We start from the raw sequence: 22,278 nt of genomic DNA on the forward strand, positions 1-22,278 counted from the left end.
ACCTGGGAGGATGTGGACAAGAGTCAGCAATGGGTCCCGAGTCTGGGGACTAAGGAGGAGCTGGCCAGCTGGGGAGGTGGAGGTCCAGGCAGGGGGACACAGGGACAAATGCAGAGCGGGGATGTGGCCTGTGTGTGAAGGGAGGACCGCAGCGTGGGCTGGCTGGGCGGGACAAGTAGTGCTCCTCTCACCCCTCCTGCCTCTTGTCCTTCTCGGCCCACCTGGGACCCCGGGGATCATACAACAACACCCCTCCCCCTGCCCCTGCACCCCACCCTGCTCCTGCCACATCTCAGACAAACCTCAGCCCCGAGTCAATGCTCCTTGCTTTATGACAAAACTAAAATATCGTTATAGTTCAACAGCGACGACAGCCACCCTACACAAGAGCCGAGAGACATAAAGCATGGTGTGAAGTCCCCTCCCGCTCCACCCCCAGAGGGGAGCCCCGGGGCCTGCTCAGTGCGTTCTCCACATGGGGGCATCGTCCTGTGTGTGACGTACACCAGAGCCGACCCACTGTGACCTCCAGACATGCCAGTCACTCCCGGGAACTGTTGGTGCCTTTAGTTCTTTGGAGAAGGGGTGTCTCTGTAGTTGCTCAGCAGGAAGCTCAAAATATCAGCGTGGACAGAGCTTCAAGGGATTAACTGGTGTGGAGGGTCATCTCTGTCCCTGTCCCTGGAGTCTTCTGGAGAGCCTGGCCTCGCCTCCCCGTGGGATCCAGCTCAGGGCTGAGCTGAAGAGGCCGGAGAAGCCAGCCTGGCCTCCTGCCAGCCCCGCACCACAGGCAGGAGGCCCAGCCTCACTTTCCCCAACAAAATAAATCTCACCGCTCCCTGTGAGCGTCTCCAACGCATGCTCTTCCCCCGATTAACAACCTGTCCAGCGTGTTCTTGGCTGCTCGCTGCCGACCTCAATTTAGAACTGTCTGCTGTTCGGCTGCTGGAGAAGGAAGGTGCTAGGGGACCAGGGCGTATTGAAGCTGGGCGGCTGGTGCCGCTGAAGTCTGGGGGCGGGGAGGGGGCAGCTGCTGACTGGGGCCTGGAATCTGACCAGTGTCTCAGGAGGCTGCAGGAGAGTGGGAGGCCCAGCCAGGCAGGCTGCTGCTTTGGGGGCTTTCAAACTGTTTTCCCAGGTGCCTCTGATGAGGAGGGGACTGGCAGGTGGGGGAGGAGGCGGCTCCCGTAGAACTGCCTTCTTAACAGTCATTAAACGCCGCGGAGCACCTCCGCATTATCAGAAAACTGCTCTCAGGGCATTGCTTGCTATACTCCGTAAAAAGTGGACAAACTCGTCTCCGTACTCAGATTCAGGGAAAGATTTGTCTGCCTGTTGCCTGGCATGCCTCCTCCTTCAGACTGGGGAGAGCCACGGGCAGACCTGCCTCGCTCTGTGTGTCTACTGCCAGGAAGGGCTTCTTTATTTTGTTTCTTACCTCCTTCCTCTTTATTTCTCCTCCTTCGCCAGCTTTGGGTCTTCTCAGACCTGTGGTTTCATACAACGCAGCTTCTCGGCCTTTGGGAAGGAGAGTGGTCGGGATCGTGGGGTCTGGAGTCTTCCAGCCCTGGGCAGGGCTGCAGCTCCATCTCATACCTGCTGAAAGATTGAAAGCTAGCAGCTTGACCTCCCTGACCTTTAGTCTCTTCCTCTGTGTAAAACGGAGCTCTCACAAACTTTGCCTTGGGTGTGTTGGGAGAAGCAGGGTCGTGTATAAAGCCCTTGGCACAACACCTGCACACAAGTGTATGAGAAGTGTGAGCATGAACCACGGTCCTCCCAGGGAAGCAGTGGGATTGGAGCAGCCTAGAGAGTGAGCCCCACTCTCTCTTTTTCCTTCCCCTGCAGGAGGGCAGTCGGTGATCCACACTGGCCCCCCCATTGTGGTCTCTCTGGCCAACACGGCTGTTTCCTTCAGCTGCAGAATCACCTACCCGTACGCCCCACAATTCAAGGACGTCAGAGTCAGCTACTTTTATGTGGACCTGCAGGGCCAGAGCAGCTCTGAGGAGCAGACTGGCTGCTGGCTCAGCCCAGGCAAGGAGAACCAGACGTCCACCACGAAGTGCCAGGTCACCCCCAAGCTGCCCAACGCCTCAGCCACCGGCACCTACTACTGCTCCATCCTCTGGGCGGGCTCCAGGGTGAGCGGCACCGGAACCTTCATCCTGGTCAGAGGTGAGGCTTCTTTGGCGGCTCTTCCCGGAGTGAAGGGCCCGGAGGTTTCACGCAGCCGAGTTCAGAGCACAGGATCCAAACATTTGCCTTATCTTCGGCTTTGGCGGAACAGAGCAGAGGGTCCTCAGGGAGCCCCTGGCCATTCAGGTGTGCTGAGACGTCCACCTTTGTGTGGGAAAGGCAGAGTCCTGGGATAGGGATCTGCCTCTGGCCACCTCTGGCCGGTGATCTGAGAGAGGTCGCTTGGCCCCTTGGTCTCAGTGTCCCTGTGACATGGTGCGGGGGCTGGGTGAGTGCAGAATTGGGCGTGTGCACGTGTGTGTTTGTGGCGGCCTGTGAGTGAGCACTCTGCTCATGTGCATCTTTCTGGGGACATATTCCTAGTTTTCGTCTTTCATTCTTAAAGGAGTAAAGACTCCCAAAAGTTAGGAACAGCCCATCACCGGAGCCATGACTCTCTGACCTGCCTTTGCGACTCCCACTGGTAGGGCTGGGGCTTCAGACCTGCGTCTGGACCCCAGTCCAGCTGTTGCCAGGATGTGACCTTGGGCCTGGTCTTCATGGCAATAACCTGCCTGCCACAGGCTTTACAGGGTTGAATGAGCTCCTGCACGCAAGGGCGCATGCCTGGAGATAGGCAGTGCCTGATAAATAACAGACACTGACATGCCTGCAATTTTTTGCCAGCCAGACGGATGGACGGAGGGAGGGATGCAAGGATGGATGGCTCAAAGGAAGGGGCTGGGCTGTGCCCTTCACTCACCCCCGGTGCAGGCCAGCCACCTGCTGGGCCAGATGTGAACCATCCCCTTCCCCCTCACCACACCTGCCATATGATCACGGTTGCATGTGTGGAGAAGAGGAGGCCCCAAGAGATGGAGTGACTCACCCAGGGTCCCATGCAGCTCTCAGTGGAGCCAGTTCACTGAGGTCAGGCACTTAAGAAGCAAAAGATGTGGTCCGGGCCCTTAACAAGAATCGAGGCAGCAGACAGAGAGGGGCTTGGGAATGAGGGCCCGAGTAGAGGTGGGGGTCTGCGGGGCCTTGTGGGGGTGTTGTAAGCAGGGTCCTGGGTAAAGGAGGAAGCAGGGATTGGGGGCCTGGGGCGCCCCGGCCTCTCTTGGGTAACTAACCCCTCTGCTTCTTTGCCTTCCCCCCAGACACAGGGTACCAGGAGCCCCCACAGGACCCCCAGAAGCTCCTGCTCTTTTGCTTCACCGGCCTCCTGACTGTGCTGAGCATCGTCGGCACGGCTCTACTGCTCTGGAAGAAGGTACGGGGTGCGTGCACACAGCAACGCTGCCCCTCCACTCCGCTCACTATGGTTAGGGGTGCCTCCGAGGGGCGGCCAGTGGGACAGGGGGAGGGGTGCCTGTAGCAAGTGTTCCTCGTGGCCCCTTGCACCAGGGCTCCCTCGCTCGCCTTTCCTGTGGCTGGGCCTGTGCTGCCAACCTGTCTTCACCAGGCCCCTTTTGATCTCGTGCCAAGAAATCAGGGCTCTTCAGCCTTTTCTGGGTCACAGGTCCCTCTGAGTATCTGATGGAAGCTGCGGGCCCATGTGCATACCGTTTCCAGCTCTTCTGATTGGGGGTCCCTGTCCCGGATTTTCTGGATTCCTAGCAATCCGGAAGGAGGGAAGAAGCATTTCCTAAGAGCCACTGTGTGCCAGGCACCCTCCCATGCGATCTCTCATTTGTGTCCCACTGTAACTCTGTGAGGGAGGTTTTTTCCCATTTTACAGCTCTGGAAAGTGAGGCTCAGAGAGGTGGCGACTTTCCCAAGGTCCCACAGCAAGCATGTGGCAGAGTCAGGGCTGCAGTGTAGGTGGATGGGGCAGTTTGGTCCAGCGCTATGCCTCGCCGACTCCTGCTCACGCTGTGAAGGCACCTACGCAGGGAGGGGTGGCTCCCCTCACTCTCATCGTCACCCAGCCCTGTGGTTTCTTGTTCGATGCCCACCATCCCTGCCAGGTAGCAAATGCATGAAGACAGAGACTGAGGCGATCTTGTTGCCGTGGCTCTGTGTGTGCCCAGCACGCAGTGGGTGTGCAGTAAATGTTTGCTGAGTGAAGGAATGCAGTACCCAGTGAGCGCCAGTTTCTGCCAGGCTCTGAGGTTCAAAGATGGCTGTTGGGGCTGCAGGACCCTCTGTCCTGGCTCCTTGAAGGCTGCCGTCAGAGCGGCTTAGGCCATTGCTCCACCTCTGAGACCAAGAGCATCTCTGCTGTCTGCTCTCTGCTCCGTTAGGGGCCGAACTGGGGAACAGCTCAGTCAGCGAAGCCCCTGGGTGTGGGGGCAGGGCTCCGGCAGCACCACAAGGGGCTCCTTGGTCCAAGAAGGCTGAGGCCCTGCACACAAAGGGCCAGACCCTGTCCACACCCATGGAAGGCCCCCTTAGATGGGAATTCATGTGTTCATTCATTTAGCAAAAGTTTATTGAGCACCTACAGCATTCCAGGCCCTGTTCAGGCCCTGGGGATACAGCAACAACCAAATTGGACCCCCAAGAAATCCCTGCCCTCGTCGACTTGTATTGCAGCTGAGGGGAGACAGACAGAAGCCAACAAGTGAATAGGTAGCGTAGCAGTGTGCTAAGTGTTGGGGAAACACAGCAAAGAGGAGAGTAGTGAGTGTGGGAACGGGGGAGCTTGCTGTTTTAAATAGAGGGTCATGGAGGGCCTCCCCACTCCGCACTCAGAAGGAAGGGAGGCAGGCGGGCATTGGGAAGAGTGTGTTCGGCAGGGGAACAGCAGGTGCAGGTACTCTGAGGCAGAAGTGTGCTGGCAGCATCCCAGGAGCTGCAGGGAGGCCTGCGTGGTGGTGTGGCCTGAGTGCAGAGCAAGGGAGGGAGGGTGGAGGTGGGAGGCTAGGGTGAGGGCCATTGAATGGACTTGAGTTCTTACTCTGAGTGAGCTGGGAGCCATTGGAGGGAAAGAGGCGGGCAGGATCAGACTGAGATTCTGATGGAGCCTCTGACTGCTGTGAGGAGAAGCAGGGGAAGGGAGACCCACTGAGGGGCTACTGCAATAGTCCAGGCACAGGTGACAGTGGCTGGGACTAAGGTGGCTGCAGGGGAAGTGGCAAGTGAGGCAGGTTAAAGCCTGAAGGTGGGGCCCACGGGGTTCTCTGAGGAGATGACACGCAGTCTGCTAGAGCCCACTGTTTACAGGTCTGCTCTGCTCCCTCGGGGGGAAGGACTGAGCCTGGGTCCCTCTAGAACAGGGCCTGTGGGGCGAGGGTCCAGCAGACATGGGTGGGATGGACGAACGGGTGAGGCAGCCCGGAGTCAGAGGGGTGAGGACTTGCCTGAGCCACACAGCCAGTACAGGCAGGCCTGGGACTCGAAACTGGCCTCGGTTTCCTACCCTTGCCTCAAGGCTTGAGACATTATGGCTCTTCCAGAAAAGGCTTCAAGGCTATAGAAGACGGCGAGCAGGGCCACTTTCTCCACCACGAGCCCTCTGGAGGCTGCCTCTCCTGCCTTCTGTGGGCTGGAGCCCGGGTGACAGCCTCAGCCACCCCTCTAGTTCCTCTCCTATCCTGTGACCCCCTCGGGACGCCACAGATGGGAGGCATGACCCTGGTGTGACCTGTTCCTGATTTGGCCTCGTTCCTCTAACGAGCTGCAGAGGGAGCACCCTTCACTCCGCCCAGGCTCCGGGCTCTGCCGGGAGGCCCAGGGAGGGCCCTGCCCCCTCAGTGGGTCCTCAGTCCCCCACCTCCGGCCTGGCCACAGGAACAGCAGAGCAGGAAGACAGAAGAGGGGTGGGAACCACGAATCCCAGGATTAGGACAGAGACCCAGCCCCACGGGGCCCCCTTTGCTCCCTCAGCCAGCATGTACTGAGCGCCAACTATACACCCAGCCCAGGCTCTTCCTTTTCACACACCCCAACCACCCCCTCAGTACCTTCCCTCCCCACACCTGCTGCTTCCATGAGGGGAACAGGCACGACAGCTCTTGATTTGTTGGCCACTCAGCAAACACCTACTGGGCAGCCACCAGTGTTGGACAGGGCGCCCGGGCTGGGACGTGGGCGTGGACAGAAACTGCACTTCAGGCAGGGCAACGAGGGGCCCTTGCTGGCCTGTGGGCCCCTACACCAGGCTTATGTGAGTGTCCGTACAAGTGCCTGCCATGGGCGTGAAGCTCAGCGGGCGAGGGCCAGAGCGGGCCAGGTGTGACCTTGACCTGAGCCCCCACTTCAGTTCCCGCTCTGCCAAAACGGGACTGTAACGACTGGACCTCAGTGTCCTGCGAGGCCAGGGAGGCACCTGGCGCAGAGGGGGTGCTCAGCGGAGGCTTGGGAGGAGGTGAGAAGGGGCAAACCCCAGAGCCCCTGCTGGCCTTCCCATCCCAGCCCCTCACCCTGCGGCGTGGCCTCGGTGACTCCTCCCCTCCCTCCTCCTCCTCCCTCTCGCCTCCTCTCCTCTCCTTCCAGGAATAGCCGTTGAATATCTAGTATGTGCCAGGCGCTGGGCTAAGTGCCAGACACAGGAAAGCAAGACAGACGCAGCCCCCGCCCTCTTGTCAAGTTTTGACCCTCCCCGAGCCTCAGTTTCCTCCCCCAGCAATGAGGATAAGGATAGATCCCCCCCTCACACGGAAAGGCTGGAAGAGACAGCGTTTGGAGGCACAAGCTGGGTGCCCGACCCACAGCAGGAGCACAACACACAGGCGCTTCCTGCTGTCCCTCCCTGCACTTGGGGGAGGAAGGGCTAGACGAGAGCCTGGCCTTGTGGGAGAGAGAACTCGGAAGGCCAGAAGCCGCTGCTGGGTTTGTGTGGCCAAAGAAGTCCCCGGAGCTCCCTGGAGCTGGATCCACATTCGGGATGCGGACTCTGTGGAAGCCACCTCGGAGCTGGATGGCTGCGGGTGACTTGTCCCCTCCCAGGCCAGCTGGTCTGAATCGTGATCTGAGCACAGGAATGGAGTGTGCAGTGGGGGCCTCCAGTCGGAGACCAGGCCAGGCAGTCGGCCGTGGGGGCCGAGAGGAGAGGCCCGAGGAGGCCTGGAGGACCCCAGGAGCAGAGCGGCTACGGATGTAAATGAATCCAAGCCCGAAGCTACTGACCCAGAAGGGGCAGATGATTCCTGCCCGAGAAAGCAGGTGCAGAGCTCCCACCCCGCTGGAGGGGTCAAGGCTCACTCCTGGAGCAGGCAGCCTCTGATGCCCATCCATCCTCATCCTCTCGGGGCATCTGACACTGCTCTCTCCCTCCTCCACGGCACGCTCCTTCCCTTGGTTCCAGGCCCCCAGCGGCCCTGTGCCAGGCACCCACGTCTTTGTGGCCTGTACACATCGGCGTGTCCCAGGCCCCCTCCTCAGAGCTCTTCCTGCTCTGTCTACTCTCCCCGATGACTTCTCTGTTCCTAGGAGTTACATTCCCCGCCAACTGGTGCTGCCCAGACCCCTCCCTGAGCTCCAGACCACGTCCACTCCATGTGGGGCCCTAAGGGCATTTGCACCTACCTCGTCCAGAACAGCACGCTTCGGTCCCCCGAGTCTGCCCCCTGCGTCTGCCCCATCTCGGCAAATGGCACCACGCCCCCAGATGCTCCGGCCCAAAGCACCAGAGTTGAGCTCGGCTCCTCTCTCTCCCTCCACAGCTGATCCCCCAGCAAGTCCTGCCCACAGTCTATCCAGGATCTAGCCCCGTCTCCCCTACCCCCATCCCCCAGGCCGGGGCTCCATCACTCCTTGCCAGGAATATGGTCTCCCTGCTTCCACGCTTGCCTCCCCCTCTGCTCCCCACACCCTTACTATGTGTTCATGGCTATCTCCCCAACCAGGGCATGAGCCCCAGAGGGCACTGGTGTTCCCAGTGCCTGGGGGAGCCTGATGCAGAGGAGGTGCTTGTGGAAGGAATGATGGGGCGAGTGAGCACTGAGACCTGAGAGATGAGTCGGAGATGCCAGGCTGTGATGAGGGCAAGGCGGCAGTGTCGTTCCCATTTTACAGACGGGGAAACTGAGGCTCTACAGGTTTCCTGAGCTGCTGATGGCCACATTGCTTGGTTTATTCATTTGAAAATCACAATTGGAAGGACATATATGGATGGCCTGGGACAGGGCACCCTGAGGGGGCAAGGCTGGCTCCCAGGGGTGGAGCATCTGCACTCCGGTAACAAAATGCAGCCATCTGATTTTTCAAGGGAGGCTCCCTCTGTGCTCCACGGGACCCCTGGCCACAGCCCAGGTCTCCTCATCTCCCCCCAGAAGGCCTGCCCCTCCTGGAGGTCTCTTGCCTCCTCTGCTTACCACCCCTCCCAACTCTCAATCCACCCACAGCTGAGGCAGCGAGGGAGCCTTATAAAATGCAAATCTGACCCAATCTGACTGCTTCTTCAAGTAGAGACTGTGGCGGCCCGCCTTTCGTGGGCCCGCCCTCACCAGCCTCCCAGCCCATCTCCTTTCATCTTTTACTTCTGTCGACTGCTTTCTGGCTGTCCACCCTTCTGCGTGTCCCTGACACGGGCTGCTACTCCATGGGCTGTTCCCGCGGCCCGGGACATTTTCTCAGACTCCTCTCCTATCTTCAGGAGACAGCGCAAGCCCTGAGAAGTCTGCCCCAGCCCCCAGGCAGACTTGGGGCTCCTTCCCACGACCCTACAGTGGCCCCCCCAGTCTCATTAGGAGCCACGAGGCCTGGCCTGGGTCTTGCTCACCATGGGGTCCAGGAGGGCCCTGCCATGAGCTCATGTCCACCAGTCTTGGCAGGGTCCAGACCACTGGCTCAGGGAGGGGAGAGGCACCAGCCCCCCCGGCTATCTTGAGGAAAGGCACACCCCCTGACTGTGACCGACCCCTCAAGAAGTAGGTGGCCCGGGGAGGGGCACTAGATTTGAGAGCAAGCCATCTGAGCTCCATCAGGGGGCAGTCGTTGACTCTCTGGACAAGCCTCAGTTTCCCCCTCTGTAAAGTGGGAATTCCACGCCCACCTCCTCAGGCTATTATGAAAATAACCACAAGTCCTAAGGTCCTTTGTAAACTGTCAAGTGCTGCACTGATGCCAGCACCTATCTAACTGTCCGTGAGACCTACACATTCAAACAAAACAGGAGGGAAATTCCAGGTACCATCAAGTCAGCATCTTGGTGAATCACACAGACCTGGGTTCAAATCCTGCCTCTACCACTTCTGGCTCTGTGGCCCCAGGCCAGTTGCCTGCCCTCTCTGAGCTTTCACGTCCTAATGTATGGGAACAGAGACGATATGAAGACGTGTCTTGCAGGTTGGTTGAGGGGCACATGAGATGAGGTAGGCAATGCGTTTAGAGCCCACCTGGCACCCGGTGAGACTCCATCGTGTTGAGCCATTATTATGCTGTGACTGGGGGTGGTGCTGGCTTCTGCCTGAGAGTTAAGTAGCTCTCAAGAGCTAATCCTGAGTAAATGGGTTGGGGATTGGCAGGCGGCCAGGGTTTTTAATTAGCTCCTGCTCCACTGTTGGCAGTGTGGTGCCTGCGATGAGGGGGCACGTCCGGATGGCCTCCCTCTGCCTTGGGAGGAGCTGACTGCACCGCCTCCTGACTGTCCTCCTGTCCCCGAGCCTTAGCCTCCCTGCAGGCCCACTGCCCCTGCCTCTAGGACCACCTTCAGTGCTTCACACAGCAGCCAGCGTGCACTTTCAGAAACTGCTTTCGGATCCTGGCGCCTCCTGCTTAGGGCCCTCAGATGGTTTCCACTATCTACACCCTTCGCGCGGCCCTGCCCAGCCGTCCTGACCCAGCCCGGGCAGATTCGCCTCTCTCTGGCCACACTGACCATCTTTAAGTTCCTCCAGACCTTTAGCCTTGGCACATGCTATTCCCTCTGCCTCTCCTCCCTCTCCTGCCAAACCAACTTCTCAGCCCTCGCGTCTTAAACATCCCTTCCTGCCAGGTGAGGCGCTCGTTCCCTCCTCGTGCGCCCGAGGCTGCACCCCTGTTGGTCAGCAAACTGCTAGTTCATTGTCCGTCTCCCCACTGGGTCCTAAGGTCGGGGAGGGCAGGGACGGTGTCCACCTCTTCATAGCCCCTGGCTAACAAGAGGTGCCTGACCAGTGTTGTTGGTTGGCCAAGGGCCATCTGAGTGCCACCTAAGTGCCAAGCACTTACCCCTCGTCACCTCCCTGAGTCGTTGCAGCAATCTCACAAAGGAGGGTTATTGCTGAAGAAGTTGAGGCCCAGAGAGGGTAAGTGGCTTGTGCGAGGCCACAGAGCCAGTGGGGGGCAGAGCGGGACTGGACACCTGGTCTGGCTGGCATGCGCTCAGGACCACCACAACAGTCGGCTCCGGAGCCGGGGACCATGTCACACCAGCACTGTACCTGCAGCGCCTGCTCCCCTGGGCCAGGCGCTGTGTCTCGGGCACTGCCTCATGGGGGTCTTTGTCGTTTCTTGTATCTCCAGGCAGGTGAATGGCCTGATGTAGGTCTTGGAGGCATTTGCCAGGTTTCCCTGGAGAGGGTGGGCGGAAGGTGCTGAGTGGTCAGCTTCTGTGTGGCCTCATGACTGTCTGCGGTCCTTCCCCTGGGGGGGCGGGGTCTGTGTGTGGGGGTGGAGACAGGGGAGCCGCTGGTCTCAGTCCTGACAGCCCTGACTCCTTTCCTCACAGAAACAGATGCAGGCTCGGCGGAAGCACCCCGCCAAGAAGTGCCCGGCTCCCAGCGCTGCCAGCAGCCGGGAGCAGCCTGCGCCTGAATCCGTCTACACGGTGAGTCTGGGGGCCTGGGCTCCCTCCACCTCTCTCAGGCCTGACTCAGGGTCTGGTTCCCTGGCTCGGTCGTGGACCAGCTGTGTGACCTCTCTGAGCCTCCAGAGGAAACTGGGGACAAGAACTCCTGCCTGGTGGAGTTTCTATGCGGGTGAGCCGAGATGACGTGTGTGTGGCCCCTGGCCCCCCGGCAGGGACCTAGACGCGAGGGGCTGCCCCGTTCCCCTCCCTGGCAGATCCCTTTACTTCTGGAATGAGGGGGAGCAAGGGCGTGAGTTGGTGAGGAATGAAGACAGTTTCTTCATCCGACCAAATGACATTGACCAGCTCACTAACTCCTTCCTGTTTTTGTTGCACAAACAACATCGCAGCAGCAACAAGAACCACAAAAAGAGGAAAAAAGTCAGGCACCATCCCACGCCCTTCACACATCAACGATCCTCAATTCTTCACACTCCCCCTTCTCCACACACAGACATTGTTTTTTCTCTACGATCAAGCAGAGACACGGGCTGGGGCACTGTTTCCTTGTGTCGTAAGCACTGTCCGTCACTGCCACGGTCTTCTTGATCATCCTGGGAGAGGCTCAGCCTCGTGCCCGGCTGGCCACTCTGCCCGGTGCCTGGGAAGATGACAAACGTTCTTTCTAAGTTATGTCTATTTTAGTCCCACAAGTAACATATGCTCACTGTAGAGAAAGCACAAACAAATGCAGCTCAGTGTTAGTGGGGTCCTGACTCCGTGAGACAGAGAACCGCCAGGTTGGGATCTTGGCTTCACATCTGGAGGTGCAAAGCCCTGTGGGGTCCTGCAGCTTCCCCCGGGGCGCATCCTCTGGCTGCCTCTGGGCTGGGATTCTGTTCCTGTCCCCACCACCCTGACTCACACATGAAACTCCCGTCCTTCCTCAATCTCCACAAAACCCCGTACACAGGGCATTCGGAATATGACCCCGTTCACCGAGGATGGGGCAGATGAGGATGATGAGGCCAAGGGGGTGTCCCTGTGGGGGAGCGCTGACAGCTCCAAATGGAACATGACTCGGCCAGCCCTCGAAGGACCGTCACCCCTCCACCCAGGGAATTTCCCCCAGCCCCTGCTTCCAACGTGGGCCCAGACTTCCCCATATTCTCTCCCAGCAGGTCACCCTGGTATTTTCCCTATGAGGAATGCTGGTGTCAGCTGTTAAATAAAAACATTTCTCTCTCTCTCCATACAGACACACGCGCACACACACACTCACATATGTGAGATGTCTCTATATATATATCAAAAAGAAGAAAATAGCCATCATCCCAGGCCTATCTTCTTCCAGGATAAATACTAGTAACAGTGACTTCTATACCTTCCAGTCTTTTTTTCTATAAATACATACAAAGAGACCCGTACACGCACTCACACACACTTTTTTTTTATTGGAGTAGCACAGCTATTTTTGTTCATGTTACAATATCTCATGAACATCTTTCCACATGAATAAATATCCTTCTCCAAGATGACTTTTAATGGAAGAAACATACTTTTGCATGGAACATGTTGCTCGCCGGTGTTTAGACTTCTCGGAGGCTCAGGCCGACTTTTCTGGAGTGGGGGGAAGAGGCCCAACTGCCCTGCAGGGTTGCAGAGTGGCTTCAAGAGGTTTTAGGACCAGAAAGGAGATGTGAAGGGGGGCCACAGAATGTGCTCGCCCTTGAGTCCAGTCCCCGCCAGCTGGAGTTGGACCTGGGCAGATAAGAATGACATTAACATCAGTGATGATGATATTAGGAACCATCTGCTGAGTCCCACTATGTGCCAGGCACTGTGGTAGGACTTTACACCCATTATCTCATTAATCCTATCACAGGGCTTCAGGTGACAGGTGTTGCCCCCATTTAAATTTCATTTGCTAATTGTCTATTGCTGGTATGTAGAAATATGGTTGACTTTTTTATATTGACTTGCTGAATTCACTCATTATTTCTAATAGTTTCTCTGTAAATTCCTTTGGATTTTCTACAAACCCAGTCACGTCACCTACGAATAATAGGAAGTTTCATTTCTCCTTTTCCAATGCTCACACATTTTACTTCTCTTTTCTTGCTTTATTGAACTGCCTCAGACTTCCAGCGCGATGATGACCAGGAGTGGTGACAGCATCCTTGTCTTGTTACCAACCTCCAGGGAAGGATTTTTATATGTTCCTCCTCTACTTTCTTTGGATGGAGACTTAGAGCATTGGTTTCCAATCTGCCTTCTTTTCTAATTTATGTGCTTATGGCTATGAACTTCTCTTTAAGTATGCTTTAGCTGCATCTCACAAGTTTTGGTATGTTGTATTTTTGTTATCTTTCAGTTTAAATTTTCCATTGAGATTTCCTCTTTGCCCCATGGATTATTTAAAAGTGTTTTGCTTAATTTTCAAATGCTTAATTATTTTCTAGTTGTTGTTCTATTTTTTTATTTCTCACTAATTCCACTGTGATCAGAGAATATATTCTGTATGACCTTAATCCTTTGAAGTCTTTCAAGGCTTGCTTTGTGGTTCAGCTTATATTCTGTGTGCACTTGAAAAGAAGTGGTCATGTGCATGACTGAGTGAGTGTTCTGTATATGTCAGTTAGGTCAAGTTTGTTGATCATGTTGTTAAAATATTCCATATCCTTATTGATTTTTTTGTCTATCAGATGTTAAGAGAAATGAGTTAAAATCTGCCCATACGATTGTAGATTTGTATATTTCTCATTTTAATTACATCAGTTTTTGCTTTTTATTCATGTGGAAAAATGCTCATGATCTATTATGACATAAAAAAAAAGCTATACTACTCCAATTTGTTTCAAAAATTGACCTATTAAGGAGGGTGGATTTGGGGGGGGTCAGATAGACTAGGGGTCAAAGCCTGGTTCTTTTGTTCACCGGCTCTATGTCTCAAACTTTCTGAGTCTTGGTTCCATAATCTGTAAAATGGAACTAATGGTACAATATTACATTTGCAGCTTGCAAATATGCTGTGATTTCTTCCATTTTAAATTCTGTATCTTGAGCCCGCGTCCCCCTCTAGCAACTCTGCGCTTTGTCCACGACTCCTTATAACAGAATTGTCAAGACTCTCTGTCTGCAGTTTCTCTCTCTTCTTTCTGACCCACTCAGTCAGGTTTCTGCCCACCTCGTCACCAAAACCTTCCTTCTCAAGGTCACCATTTATCTCCACATTGTGAAATCCAATGGTCAGTTCTTGGTCCTCATCTTCCTTGACAAATCAGCGGCATCAGGAGATCACCATTGAGCTCTCCCTCCTCCTTGACACACTTTCTTCACTTGCTTCCAGAACATTCCGTACTCTCCTGATGCCCCCATCTCACTGCCATGACTCCTCTGCCTCCTTCACTGTTTTCTCCTTAGGAACCCTGACTAAAACATTGGAGTCCAGTCCCTGGGGCCCTTTCTCTTTGATCTTCACTCCCTGCCCCATGGGTGATCTCATTCAGCCTCAAGGTTCTGAGACCATCTACACTCTGACAACTCTCAAATTTATATCTCCGGCCCAGAAATCTCCTCTGAACAGGCAACCCCATTTGAACGTCTCATTGGCTTCTATCTCAGACCAAACTCCAATTCTTTACCATCAAAGTGCCTCTTCCCACAGCCCTCCTCACCTCAGTGAACAATCGCTCCATCCTTCCAGTGGCTCAGGCTAAAAATTTTGAAGTTGAACTTTCCTTCTCTCTTTCTATCACCGTTCGTATCTGACCCATCAGCACATCTTGTTTCAAAGCATATCCGGAATCCGACCCTTCCACCCTCCAGGGCTGACGCTGGTGGGAGCCACACCATTGCTTGCCTGGAGTCCTGCAATTTGTTTCTAATCAGCTGGTCTATAATATCCTTGTCCCACAGTCTGTGCTCCACCTGGCAGCAGCCGGAGTGAACCTGTCCAACCGTAGACAGATCACAGTCCGCTCTGCTCAGAGCCCTTGGCGAGTCTAGGTCCTCGGAGCAGCAGACACTAAACCGGGCTTAGATGTGCGATAGTTTTGTTAGAGAAACCACCTGTGAGAGCAAATGGGGATGACTGGGAGAGCCATCAGACTGATGTGGATGTGGTCCTGAGTGAAGGATGGGGAAAGGAAGGCAGAGAGGGAGCACTGATCGCCACACAGTCTAGGCAAGGTTCAGCAAGGCCCTTGGGAGCACCCAAGTCGGGGGAGCCCCGTGTCTCCCAGGGCGGGAGGCTGTGACAGCATCCCTGCCATACTCAGCCATTGTCTGGGAGTAGCCCAAGGGGCGTGTGGCCTCCATGCACATGTAATGATGGGTTTCAGAGCCCTGCAGCTAGGGCCCATGGTCAATGCTGATCCCTGGAGTTGAGGTCTGCAAGGCACGTTCTCGTGACCGCTGCAGTCCTCCAAAGCTTCCTATCTCACTCAGAGTCCACGTCAGAGCCCGCTGACGTCCACGTGTCTCCCCACCCCGTCTCTCCCCCTCACTCACTTGCTCCAGTCACACTGGCCTCCCTGCTGCTCCCCAGACACACCAGCCATGCCCCGCCACGGGGCCTTGGTGTTGGCTGTGTCCTCTGCTCCAGAGTGTCCTTTCTATAGCTGTCCCGGGGCTGCTCCCTCACTCCTCAGCTCTCTGCTCAGACAGCACCTTTGCGGTGAGGCCTTTCCTGACCTCCCTTCTAAAACTGCAACCTCCCCTCTCCCCTCCATGACCCCAACTTCCCTATCTTCTTTCTCTGTGTCTCTCCATGGCCCTTTGGCCACGATGTACTTTGTGACTGTGGTCTGTCTCACACCCCTCCCCCGCACCAGCCCAGTGCCGGGCACACAGTAGGTGCTCAGCCATCAACTGCCATACGGATGAGTGGAGGACTGTTCTCACTCGGGGTTCTGTGGGGCTCAGGGCTGGGCCCAGAGCGGGCCCCCGTGGCAAATGCAGGGCGTCGGCATTGTGGTTTGACCCTCCCTCGGCGGCCCTTGGACACCTCCCCTCAGCTCTGTTGCTGCCTCTGCATGGCCCGGTGCCCTCATTCTTGCTCTCCACCTCCAGCCTCTCCCACTCCTCTCTGCGGCAGGAGGGACCTTTATAACTCACCGCTGATGCTCTCGCCTCCCACTCAGAGACCTCCAGTGGCTCCCCATCGCCAGCTCCTCCTTTCCTGGGGACCCATCCCAGCCCTGCCTCCCTGGGCTCCTGTCTCTGCAGGGGGCCGTCACTCAGACATGCCAGGACCTTGACCCAGGGCAGAGGCGCTCCTCCTCCACTCCTTTCCGAACAACACCCAGGTCTCACCCATCTGCCTCCAGGGTGCACCATGCAGGTCTCTACACGCAGGTGCCCATGAGAGTGCAGCTCTCTTTCCGTGGTCACGGTATTACAGGGGGACCCTCACTCAGATTAGGCCCTGGCCCTGGGCAGCTGACTCCAGCTCTGGCCTCAGCCCACCTGGAGGAAGGCCTTGGCACTGACCTAACCTCTGCCAGGGCTGATGACCATTCAGGTCAGCACCACTGCCCCCTAGGCAGCAGGAGGCAAAGGACTTGGAGGGCCTGGGTCCCACACAAACAGCCCCAGCCCAGCACAGCCCAGCACAGCATGTGAAAACAGAACACAACCCAGCCCAGCACAGCACCACATAGCTCAGCTCAGCCCAGCGCCAGCCCAGCAGAGCAGAACACAGCACAACCCCAGCATAGCGCAGCACACCTCTGGAACAGCACAAAACGGCCCAGCACAGCCCCAGCCCAGCACGGCCCCAGAATACCATAGCCCAGCACGGCCCTAGCCCAGCACGGCCCTAGCCCAGCACAGCCCAGGACAGGCAGTCCTGGCCCAGAGCAGAGGAAGCACACAGCACAGCAGAGCACACCTCAGCACTGCCCCAGCGCTGCCTCGTCCAGCCCCAACGCAGCACAGCCCAGGCCCGGCTCAGTCCCAGCCCAGCGCTGCCCAGCCCAGGGCAGCCCCTGCAGAGGCCTGGGCAGTCTTCTCCCAGCAGGCATGCCCTGAGGGAGGCAGTCCCCATCACCAAGCGCGCCCGGAGGGTCTGGTTCAGAGCCTCTGTTGACAAGGGCACCCTGCATTTCCCAGCCTAGTGATGCGGGTCACAGCCTGAATGCAAATGCAGCCATCGGGTCAGGACTTGTCAAAGGCTTCACTCAGCAGCTGCTAACTGGCAGCCACCTCTGCAGCCTCCCCCACCCTCAGCCCCACAGCTGCTCCTGCCCACTGCATGGCCACCCGCCAGTGTGGGTCAGAGGCCTGCGGGGTCCCGGGGCAGGGAGCTCTTCTCTGGCTCAGAAATTCCCTGGCCGCATGCCCGGGATGGTGGGAGCCCGCGGAGCTGGGGGCAGGAGGCCTGAGTGCCAATCTTGGCTCCACCACTGACAAGCTGTGTGACCTGAGATGTCTCTGGGCCTCTCTGGGCTCATGTGTGGTGGGCAACCCATGTGAGCTGGACATGAGGGAGAAGGGAACCACATGGGGGACCCCAGATCTGCTCCCCTGCTGAGATGTCAGCAAAAAGGCCCTTTTCCTCTCTTCTCTCTGTGACCAGAAACGTCCAGCTTGGAGAGGCTGTCAGATCCACGGAGAGCCAGGCCTGGGTGGACAGATGGTGGGGGCACAGGGCTGCTGAAGAGCAGATCCCCATCCTGTGTGCCAGGCTTGCTGGTGGTGGCTGGTGCCCTGGGCAGGCAGGAAGACCCGACAGGCCAGGGCAGGCCTTGGAAGTTGCCTTCTGGAAATGCGGCTCCTCCTTTGGGTGGCCCTGCCCCCTTCCCTACCCGGAGGCAGATTGGAAGCCCTTTTCCCAAGATCTACCCTCTTTCTGACTCAGAAGCCCCTTGAGTTGGCCCCCAGGGCTGCCTTGCCGTCCCTGTGTGATGTGCTTGAACTGAAGGTCCACCAGGCGCTGAATGGTTTATTACCGGGTTTCATGCCCCGCTACCCTTGGGCACCTCCCTCCCTCCCTCCTCCCCTCCCCACCTCCCCTCCCTCCTCTTGCCTCAGAGCACCACCTGTCTCTCCAGCCTGCCTCAGCAACCCCTGCTTGCCTGTTGCCAGGGAAACCACCTCCTTGGCAACCAGCCGGCATCCATATGACATGTACATGCTGGAAGGAAAGGCTCCTGCCTTTTGCTTAGGTTGTTGGTGGCTCTGCTCCAACAACCCCAAAGAGCAGCATCTGCACCTCACACGGGACTCCAGTGCCCATCAGGGTCTGAGGGAGGGTCCAGGCCGTCACTGCAGAGAGGGGAGGAAGGCATCAAGCCTCCCTTGATGATCATTCAACAGTTATTCAGCATCTACTGTTTGCCAGACCCTGTGCTGGGCTCTTGATGCACAATATATCATTTAATCAGGCATTGAGCCTGCTAGATATGATTATTCCCACTTTACAGATGAGGAAACTGAGGCAAGGTTCAGGGGTTGCCCATGGCTGGCAGTTGTCAGAGCTGAGAGTTGAACCTAGTCTTGTCTGATTTCAAAGCCCTGGTTCTTTCTACCATCCTGAGGCCTCTGGTCAGGCTGCTTATAGCTGGGCCAAGAGGGAGTGTGGCCCCAAGACAGATCCCCAGGTGAGCGAGGAGCTCCCTCATCCTAGCTCATTTGGTGCTGTTCTCCATGTGTGCCAAGCACAGCTGTAGGTTCAGTGACCAGAGACAAGCCAGGCACAGCTTGATGGGAGAGGAGTGTGACTCTCATGGGTGCCTAGGTCATCCGTGAGCACAGGTTGCGATGGGGGGTCAAGGGAGACCTAGAGGGGTGGATGGGTGGATGGGACCCTCACAGGGGTGGAGGCTTTGGACTGGGGGAGTGAGGGCGGATGCCAGGAGGTCATCCTATCGGAGCCATGGCCATGGGTGTCCTGAGGGCCTGAGGGCAAGCAGGGAATGTGGGAGTGGCCTGGGCCCTCCTCCTGCCAGCCAGGTGGAAGCCGAGAGAGAGCCCGCCGGGGCCGAGCCAGAGGTGGTGTGAGGGAGGTGGCAGGGGCACAGAGAGGGGTCACCCTTTACAAGTGGGAAAGGGGTGAGGTGGCTCTGAGAGGGAATGGCAGATGCAGAGGTGCGGCGGTGTGGCCATGGGTGGTGTGGCTTGGCAAGGTGGGCGTCCCCTCACAGGCTACGGCCCTCAGGGCTCTGCCCAGCCCCTGGCTCCCGCAAGCAGGGGTGGTTCATAACAGGCTGGGAGGCCCGGCTGCCCTGCCCCTCGGTTCACCTGTTCTGACCCTCACACCATCTACTGCAGGCCCTGCAGCGCCGAGAGACCGAGGTCTACTCCTGCATCGAGAGTGAGGCCAGCAGCCCACCTTCCACCCAGAGGCTCCTCTCCCAGGTACGCAGGGGTGGGGCAGCCACCCTGGCCCCTCCTCTCCTTCCATCTGACCGGCTCCTCACCTGTGAAATGGGGGTGAATGGGACAACGAGAGGAAGCCACCGGCTGTGGAATCAGAGACCTCTCCCAGGGCAGCTGGCCTGGTGGTTGGGAGGACTGGTGGGTTCGCGCCCCTGCTCCATCCCTTACCGCTGTGCGGCCCAGGCCAAGGGGTAACCTCTATGCTCCTCGCCTGTAAACTGAGGAGACTGACAGCACTGCCCTCATAGATTTGCCAGAGGATCAAATGTTGTACTGGGACCCATGTGAGCAGTCATAACTACCACCGGGCCGAGTGTAGTGTCTACACTGGCCAATCAGGCAGGGGGTGTTAGGCTTCTCATTGGCTTCCCCTAGGCTGATGTTGGCTGAAGTCAGGGGCTGGAGTCTGAGCTGGCGCCAGCCTAGGCTGGCCTGGTTGGGGCTCCGTTATCATCACGATGGGGACTGAGGCTCATCACTTCATCACGATTCTCACTTAAACCTCAGTTTGCTCATCTGTAAAGTGGATGAGCGAAACTTTCCCACAAATCCAACTTCCCCTGAATGCAAATGAGTTCCAAGTTAAATAACATCTACACCAGAGCTTTGGATGCCATAAAGTGCAAGGGGTTGTTAAGCCAGTAGAGGAGCCCATGGGTGGTGAGTGTGCCCATGGGCACCTTGGAAGAGCCCACAAGGAGTGAGGGGACTGGTCTGGGCTCCTCACCCCCAGGAGGCCCAGGCTGGCACTGTTCGTTGAATCTCCTATTCTCAACACCCTTTGTATACTCAGCCCTGATCTGAGCCCTGACTGGAAACAGGGGTTCCCCACACTGGGACCGTCAGGGGATGTGTGGGCCATCCCAGGCAGTGCCCACCCCATGCCAGGCCCTGGGCTGCTGGCCAGGATGGCTAGATGCATCCCTGCCCTCCGGGAGCCTCGAGTCTGCAGGAACAGGGTCACGGACCAGACAAACACACAGAGACATTTGTAGCCCTCTGTGAGAGTTGGGCTCCGGCGAGGGACCAGACCAGTCCTGGGGGAGGTAGCTCTCGGGGAGGCTGAGCCGAGCGCTGCAGGGGGAGTAGGAGGAAGTCGGGGAGCAGGCAGGGTCAGGGGAGTACCCCAGACAGAGGGAAGAGCATGTCCTGCCCTGAGGCAGGACAGAGGAGGCTCGTGGGGCTGGAGGGCAGACAGCAGGGGTCGCGTGGACGGCTAGGAGAAGAGGATGGTGAGGTGGGCTTGGGGACAAGGACAGGCCTCCCTGTCACAGCCATGCAGGAAACCACATGCTTGGTCGCCTCTGACTAAAACTAAATTACTGCAAGTTTGTTCTTTTCCTTTCCCATTGTCTTTTTTTTTTTTTTTTCCCCAGGAGAAACTGCACGGATTTAAGGATGACAGTGAATTTAACATGGTCTATGAAAATCTCTAGGACGAGCTCCCCCTGCCCACATCAGAGGCCCCAGGGGCAGCCACCCTCCTACAGAGGACTTGCTCTGTACCAGGAGTGAGGCCCCAGGGGCACCCCATCACCTCATCCCCACATTCAAGGCCCTCCCTGCCTTGGCCTGCCTCCACCTCCCCTTCTGCTCCCCAGCCATCCCCACTGAGTGTTCCACATCTCCAGGCCTTTGCCCAAGCTGTTCCCTCTGCCTGGCAGGCCCTTCCTCAGTCTTCAAGGGCTCTCTTGGACACCACCCATTCCCCACCATACATCCTCACCGTCTCGAGACCTGAAGGCTCTGTTCACGCCAGCCTGCACCACAGCCTGCAAGGCCGACTGTGGGCTCCTGGGGAGGGACCTGGCCAGGGACACTTGTCAGAGCTGTGTGCAGAGCGTGGTGGGCTGGGTGAATAAAGGATCAACCATGCAGACGCCCCCACCTCCCTGCCTGCTGCCCAGCTAGGCCAAAGGCACGAGGCAGCCACACGGGGTGGGAGCAGGGGGCTGGTGTGGGAAGCGTGAGATGTGGGTAAGAACGAACCACAGAGGCTGCACTGGCCTCAGGGACGGAGCTGGAGGCCAAGGAGGTGGCCGAGTGCTGGGTAGGCATGGAGCAGGGAGGGTCCAGCACAGGCTGGTGAGGAAGGGGATCCGGGCGTGTTTTGAGCTGGGAGGGGAGGTGCCGGCTCACCAGGAGCCGAGCAGCCTGAAGCTCTCCACCCCCAACAAGAACCCCAATGTTGTCTCTCCTCGACCTGGCCCCCCACACTCCCTGAGCCAGTTGCTTTGCCCCCCTGAGCCTCACACCTTCTCCCCCTCAGGGCCTCAGCGCCCCCTCCTTCCACCCCAAAGCCCAGTCCGCCAAAGGCCCCTGTGTCTGGCCCATCCTGAACCCTGCCACTTCCTCGGTCTTTATCTGTTTTTTGCCCACTCCAGCCCGCTATGGGGTGCAGGCCAGACCAGCCACCTCCCTCCTTGCCCGGGCTAGTCCCTGCTGCCTCGAGGCCACCGCTCTCTCCATTGTGGTCTGGCTGCGTGGCTTTTCGGACAGAGGGGTCCCTTCATGTTGCAGAAGCTCAGGCCCCTGTGGACGGTGGCTCCTCAGTGCCTGGCCCTGACCCATTCCTGCTGCTCCACGTGCTCACATTACCCCTCATGTCACCCTGGCAGCAGCCCGCAGTGAAAGGGGAAGCCATTCCACAGGCAGATGAGGGCCACCGTCCAGATCCCCCAGGCTGTCGGCTCTCCCCAGTCCCTCCCTCAGCTTTCCACTGTTTTCTCATTCGTAATATGGGCAGGCCAATCCTCCCTCCCCACCTCCCAGGCTGCCCCAGAGGTCCCAGAGGCGCACCCTCGCACACAAATCCCACATGTATTGGGTTGGGGGAGGGGGGACCCTGACCCTGGCCCCTAAGCAGCACTGGGCTGCCGGGTCTGGGAAGCACCTTCCACACTGCAGCTCAGGCCCCTCCACAGGGAAAGGAAGGCTGGGGTGGAGGGTGGACATAGATTTACGTCTGGAAGAAGTCCCCGGCCCCTCTGCTAGGGTGGTGCTGGGCCTCGTTGAGCCGCCAGGACAGTCCACAGCCTCCCATCTCCGTCCTGGGTCCGGCC

General features: G+C 57.7%; 1 protein-coding gene across 1 annotated transcript in view; it reads left to right on the forward strand.

Moving 5' to 3' along the window:
* NFAM1 (NFAT activating protein with ITAM motif 1) overlaps window positions 1-22,278 on the forward strand; it is a 35,158-nt gene extending 12,880 nt beyond the window's left edge. The window contains exons 2-6 of the mRNA XM_058568216.1: window positions 1,849-2,178; window positions 3,339-3,451; window positions 10,775-10,873; window positions 19,109-19,195; window positions 20,593-22,278. Of these exons, the coding sequence (XP_058424199.1) occupies window positions 1,849-2,178; window positions 3,339-3,451; window positions 10,775-10,873; window positions 19,109-19,195; window positions 20,593-20,652 (689 nt within the window). The 3' untranslated portion in view covers window positions 20,653-22,278. The remainder of the gene's footprint in view (window positions 1-1,848; window positions 2,179-3,338; window positions 3,452-10,774; window positions 10,874-19,108; window positions 19,196-20,592) is intronic.

Source organism: Diceros bicornis, chromosome 25 (assembly GCF_020826845.1).
Source record: "Diceros bicornis minor isolate mBicDic1 chromosome 25, mDicBic1.mat.cur, whole genome shotgun sequence".
Lineage (NCBI taxonomy): Eukaryota > Metazoa > Chordata > Mammalia > Perissodactyla > Rhinocerotidae > Diceros > Diceros bicornis.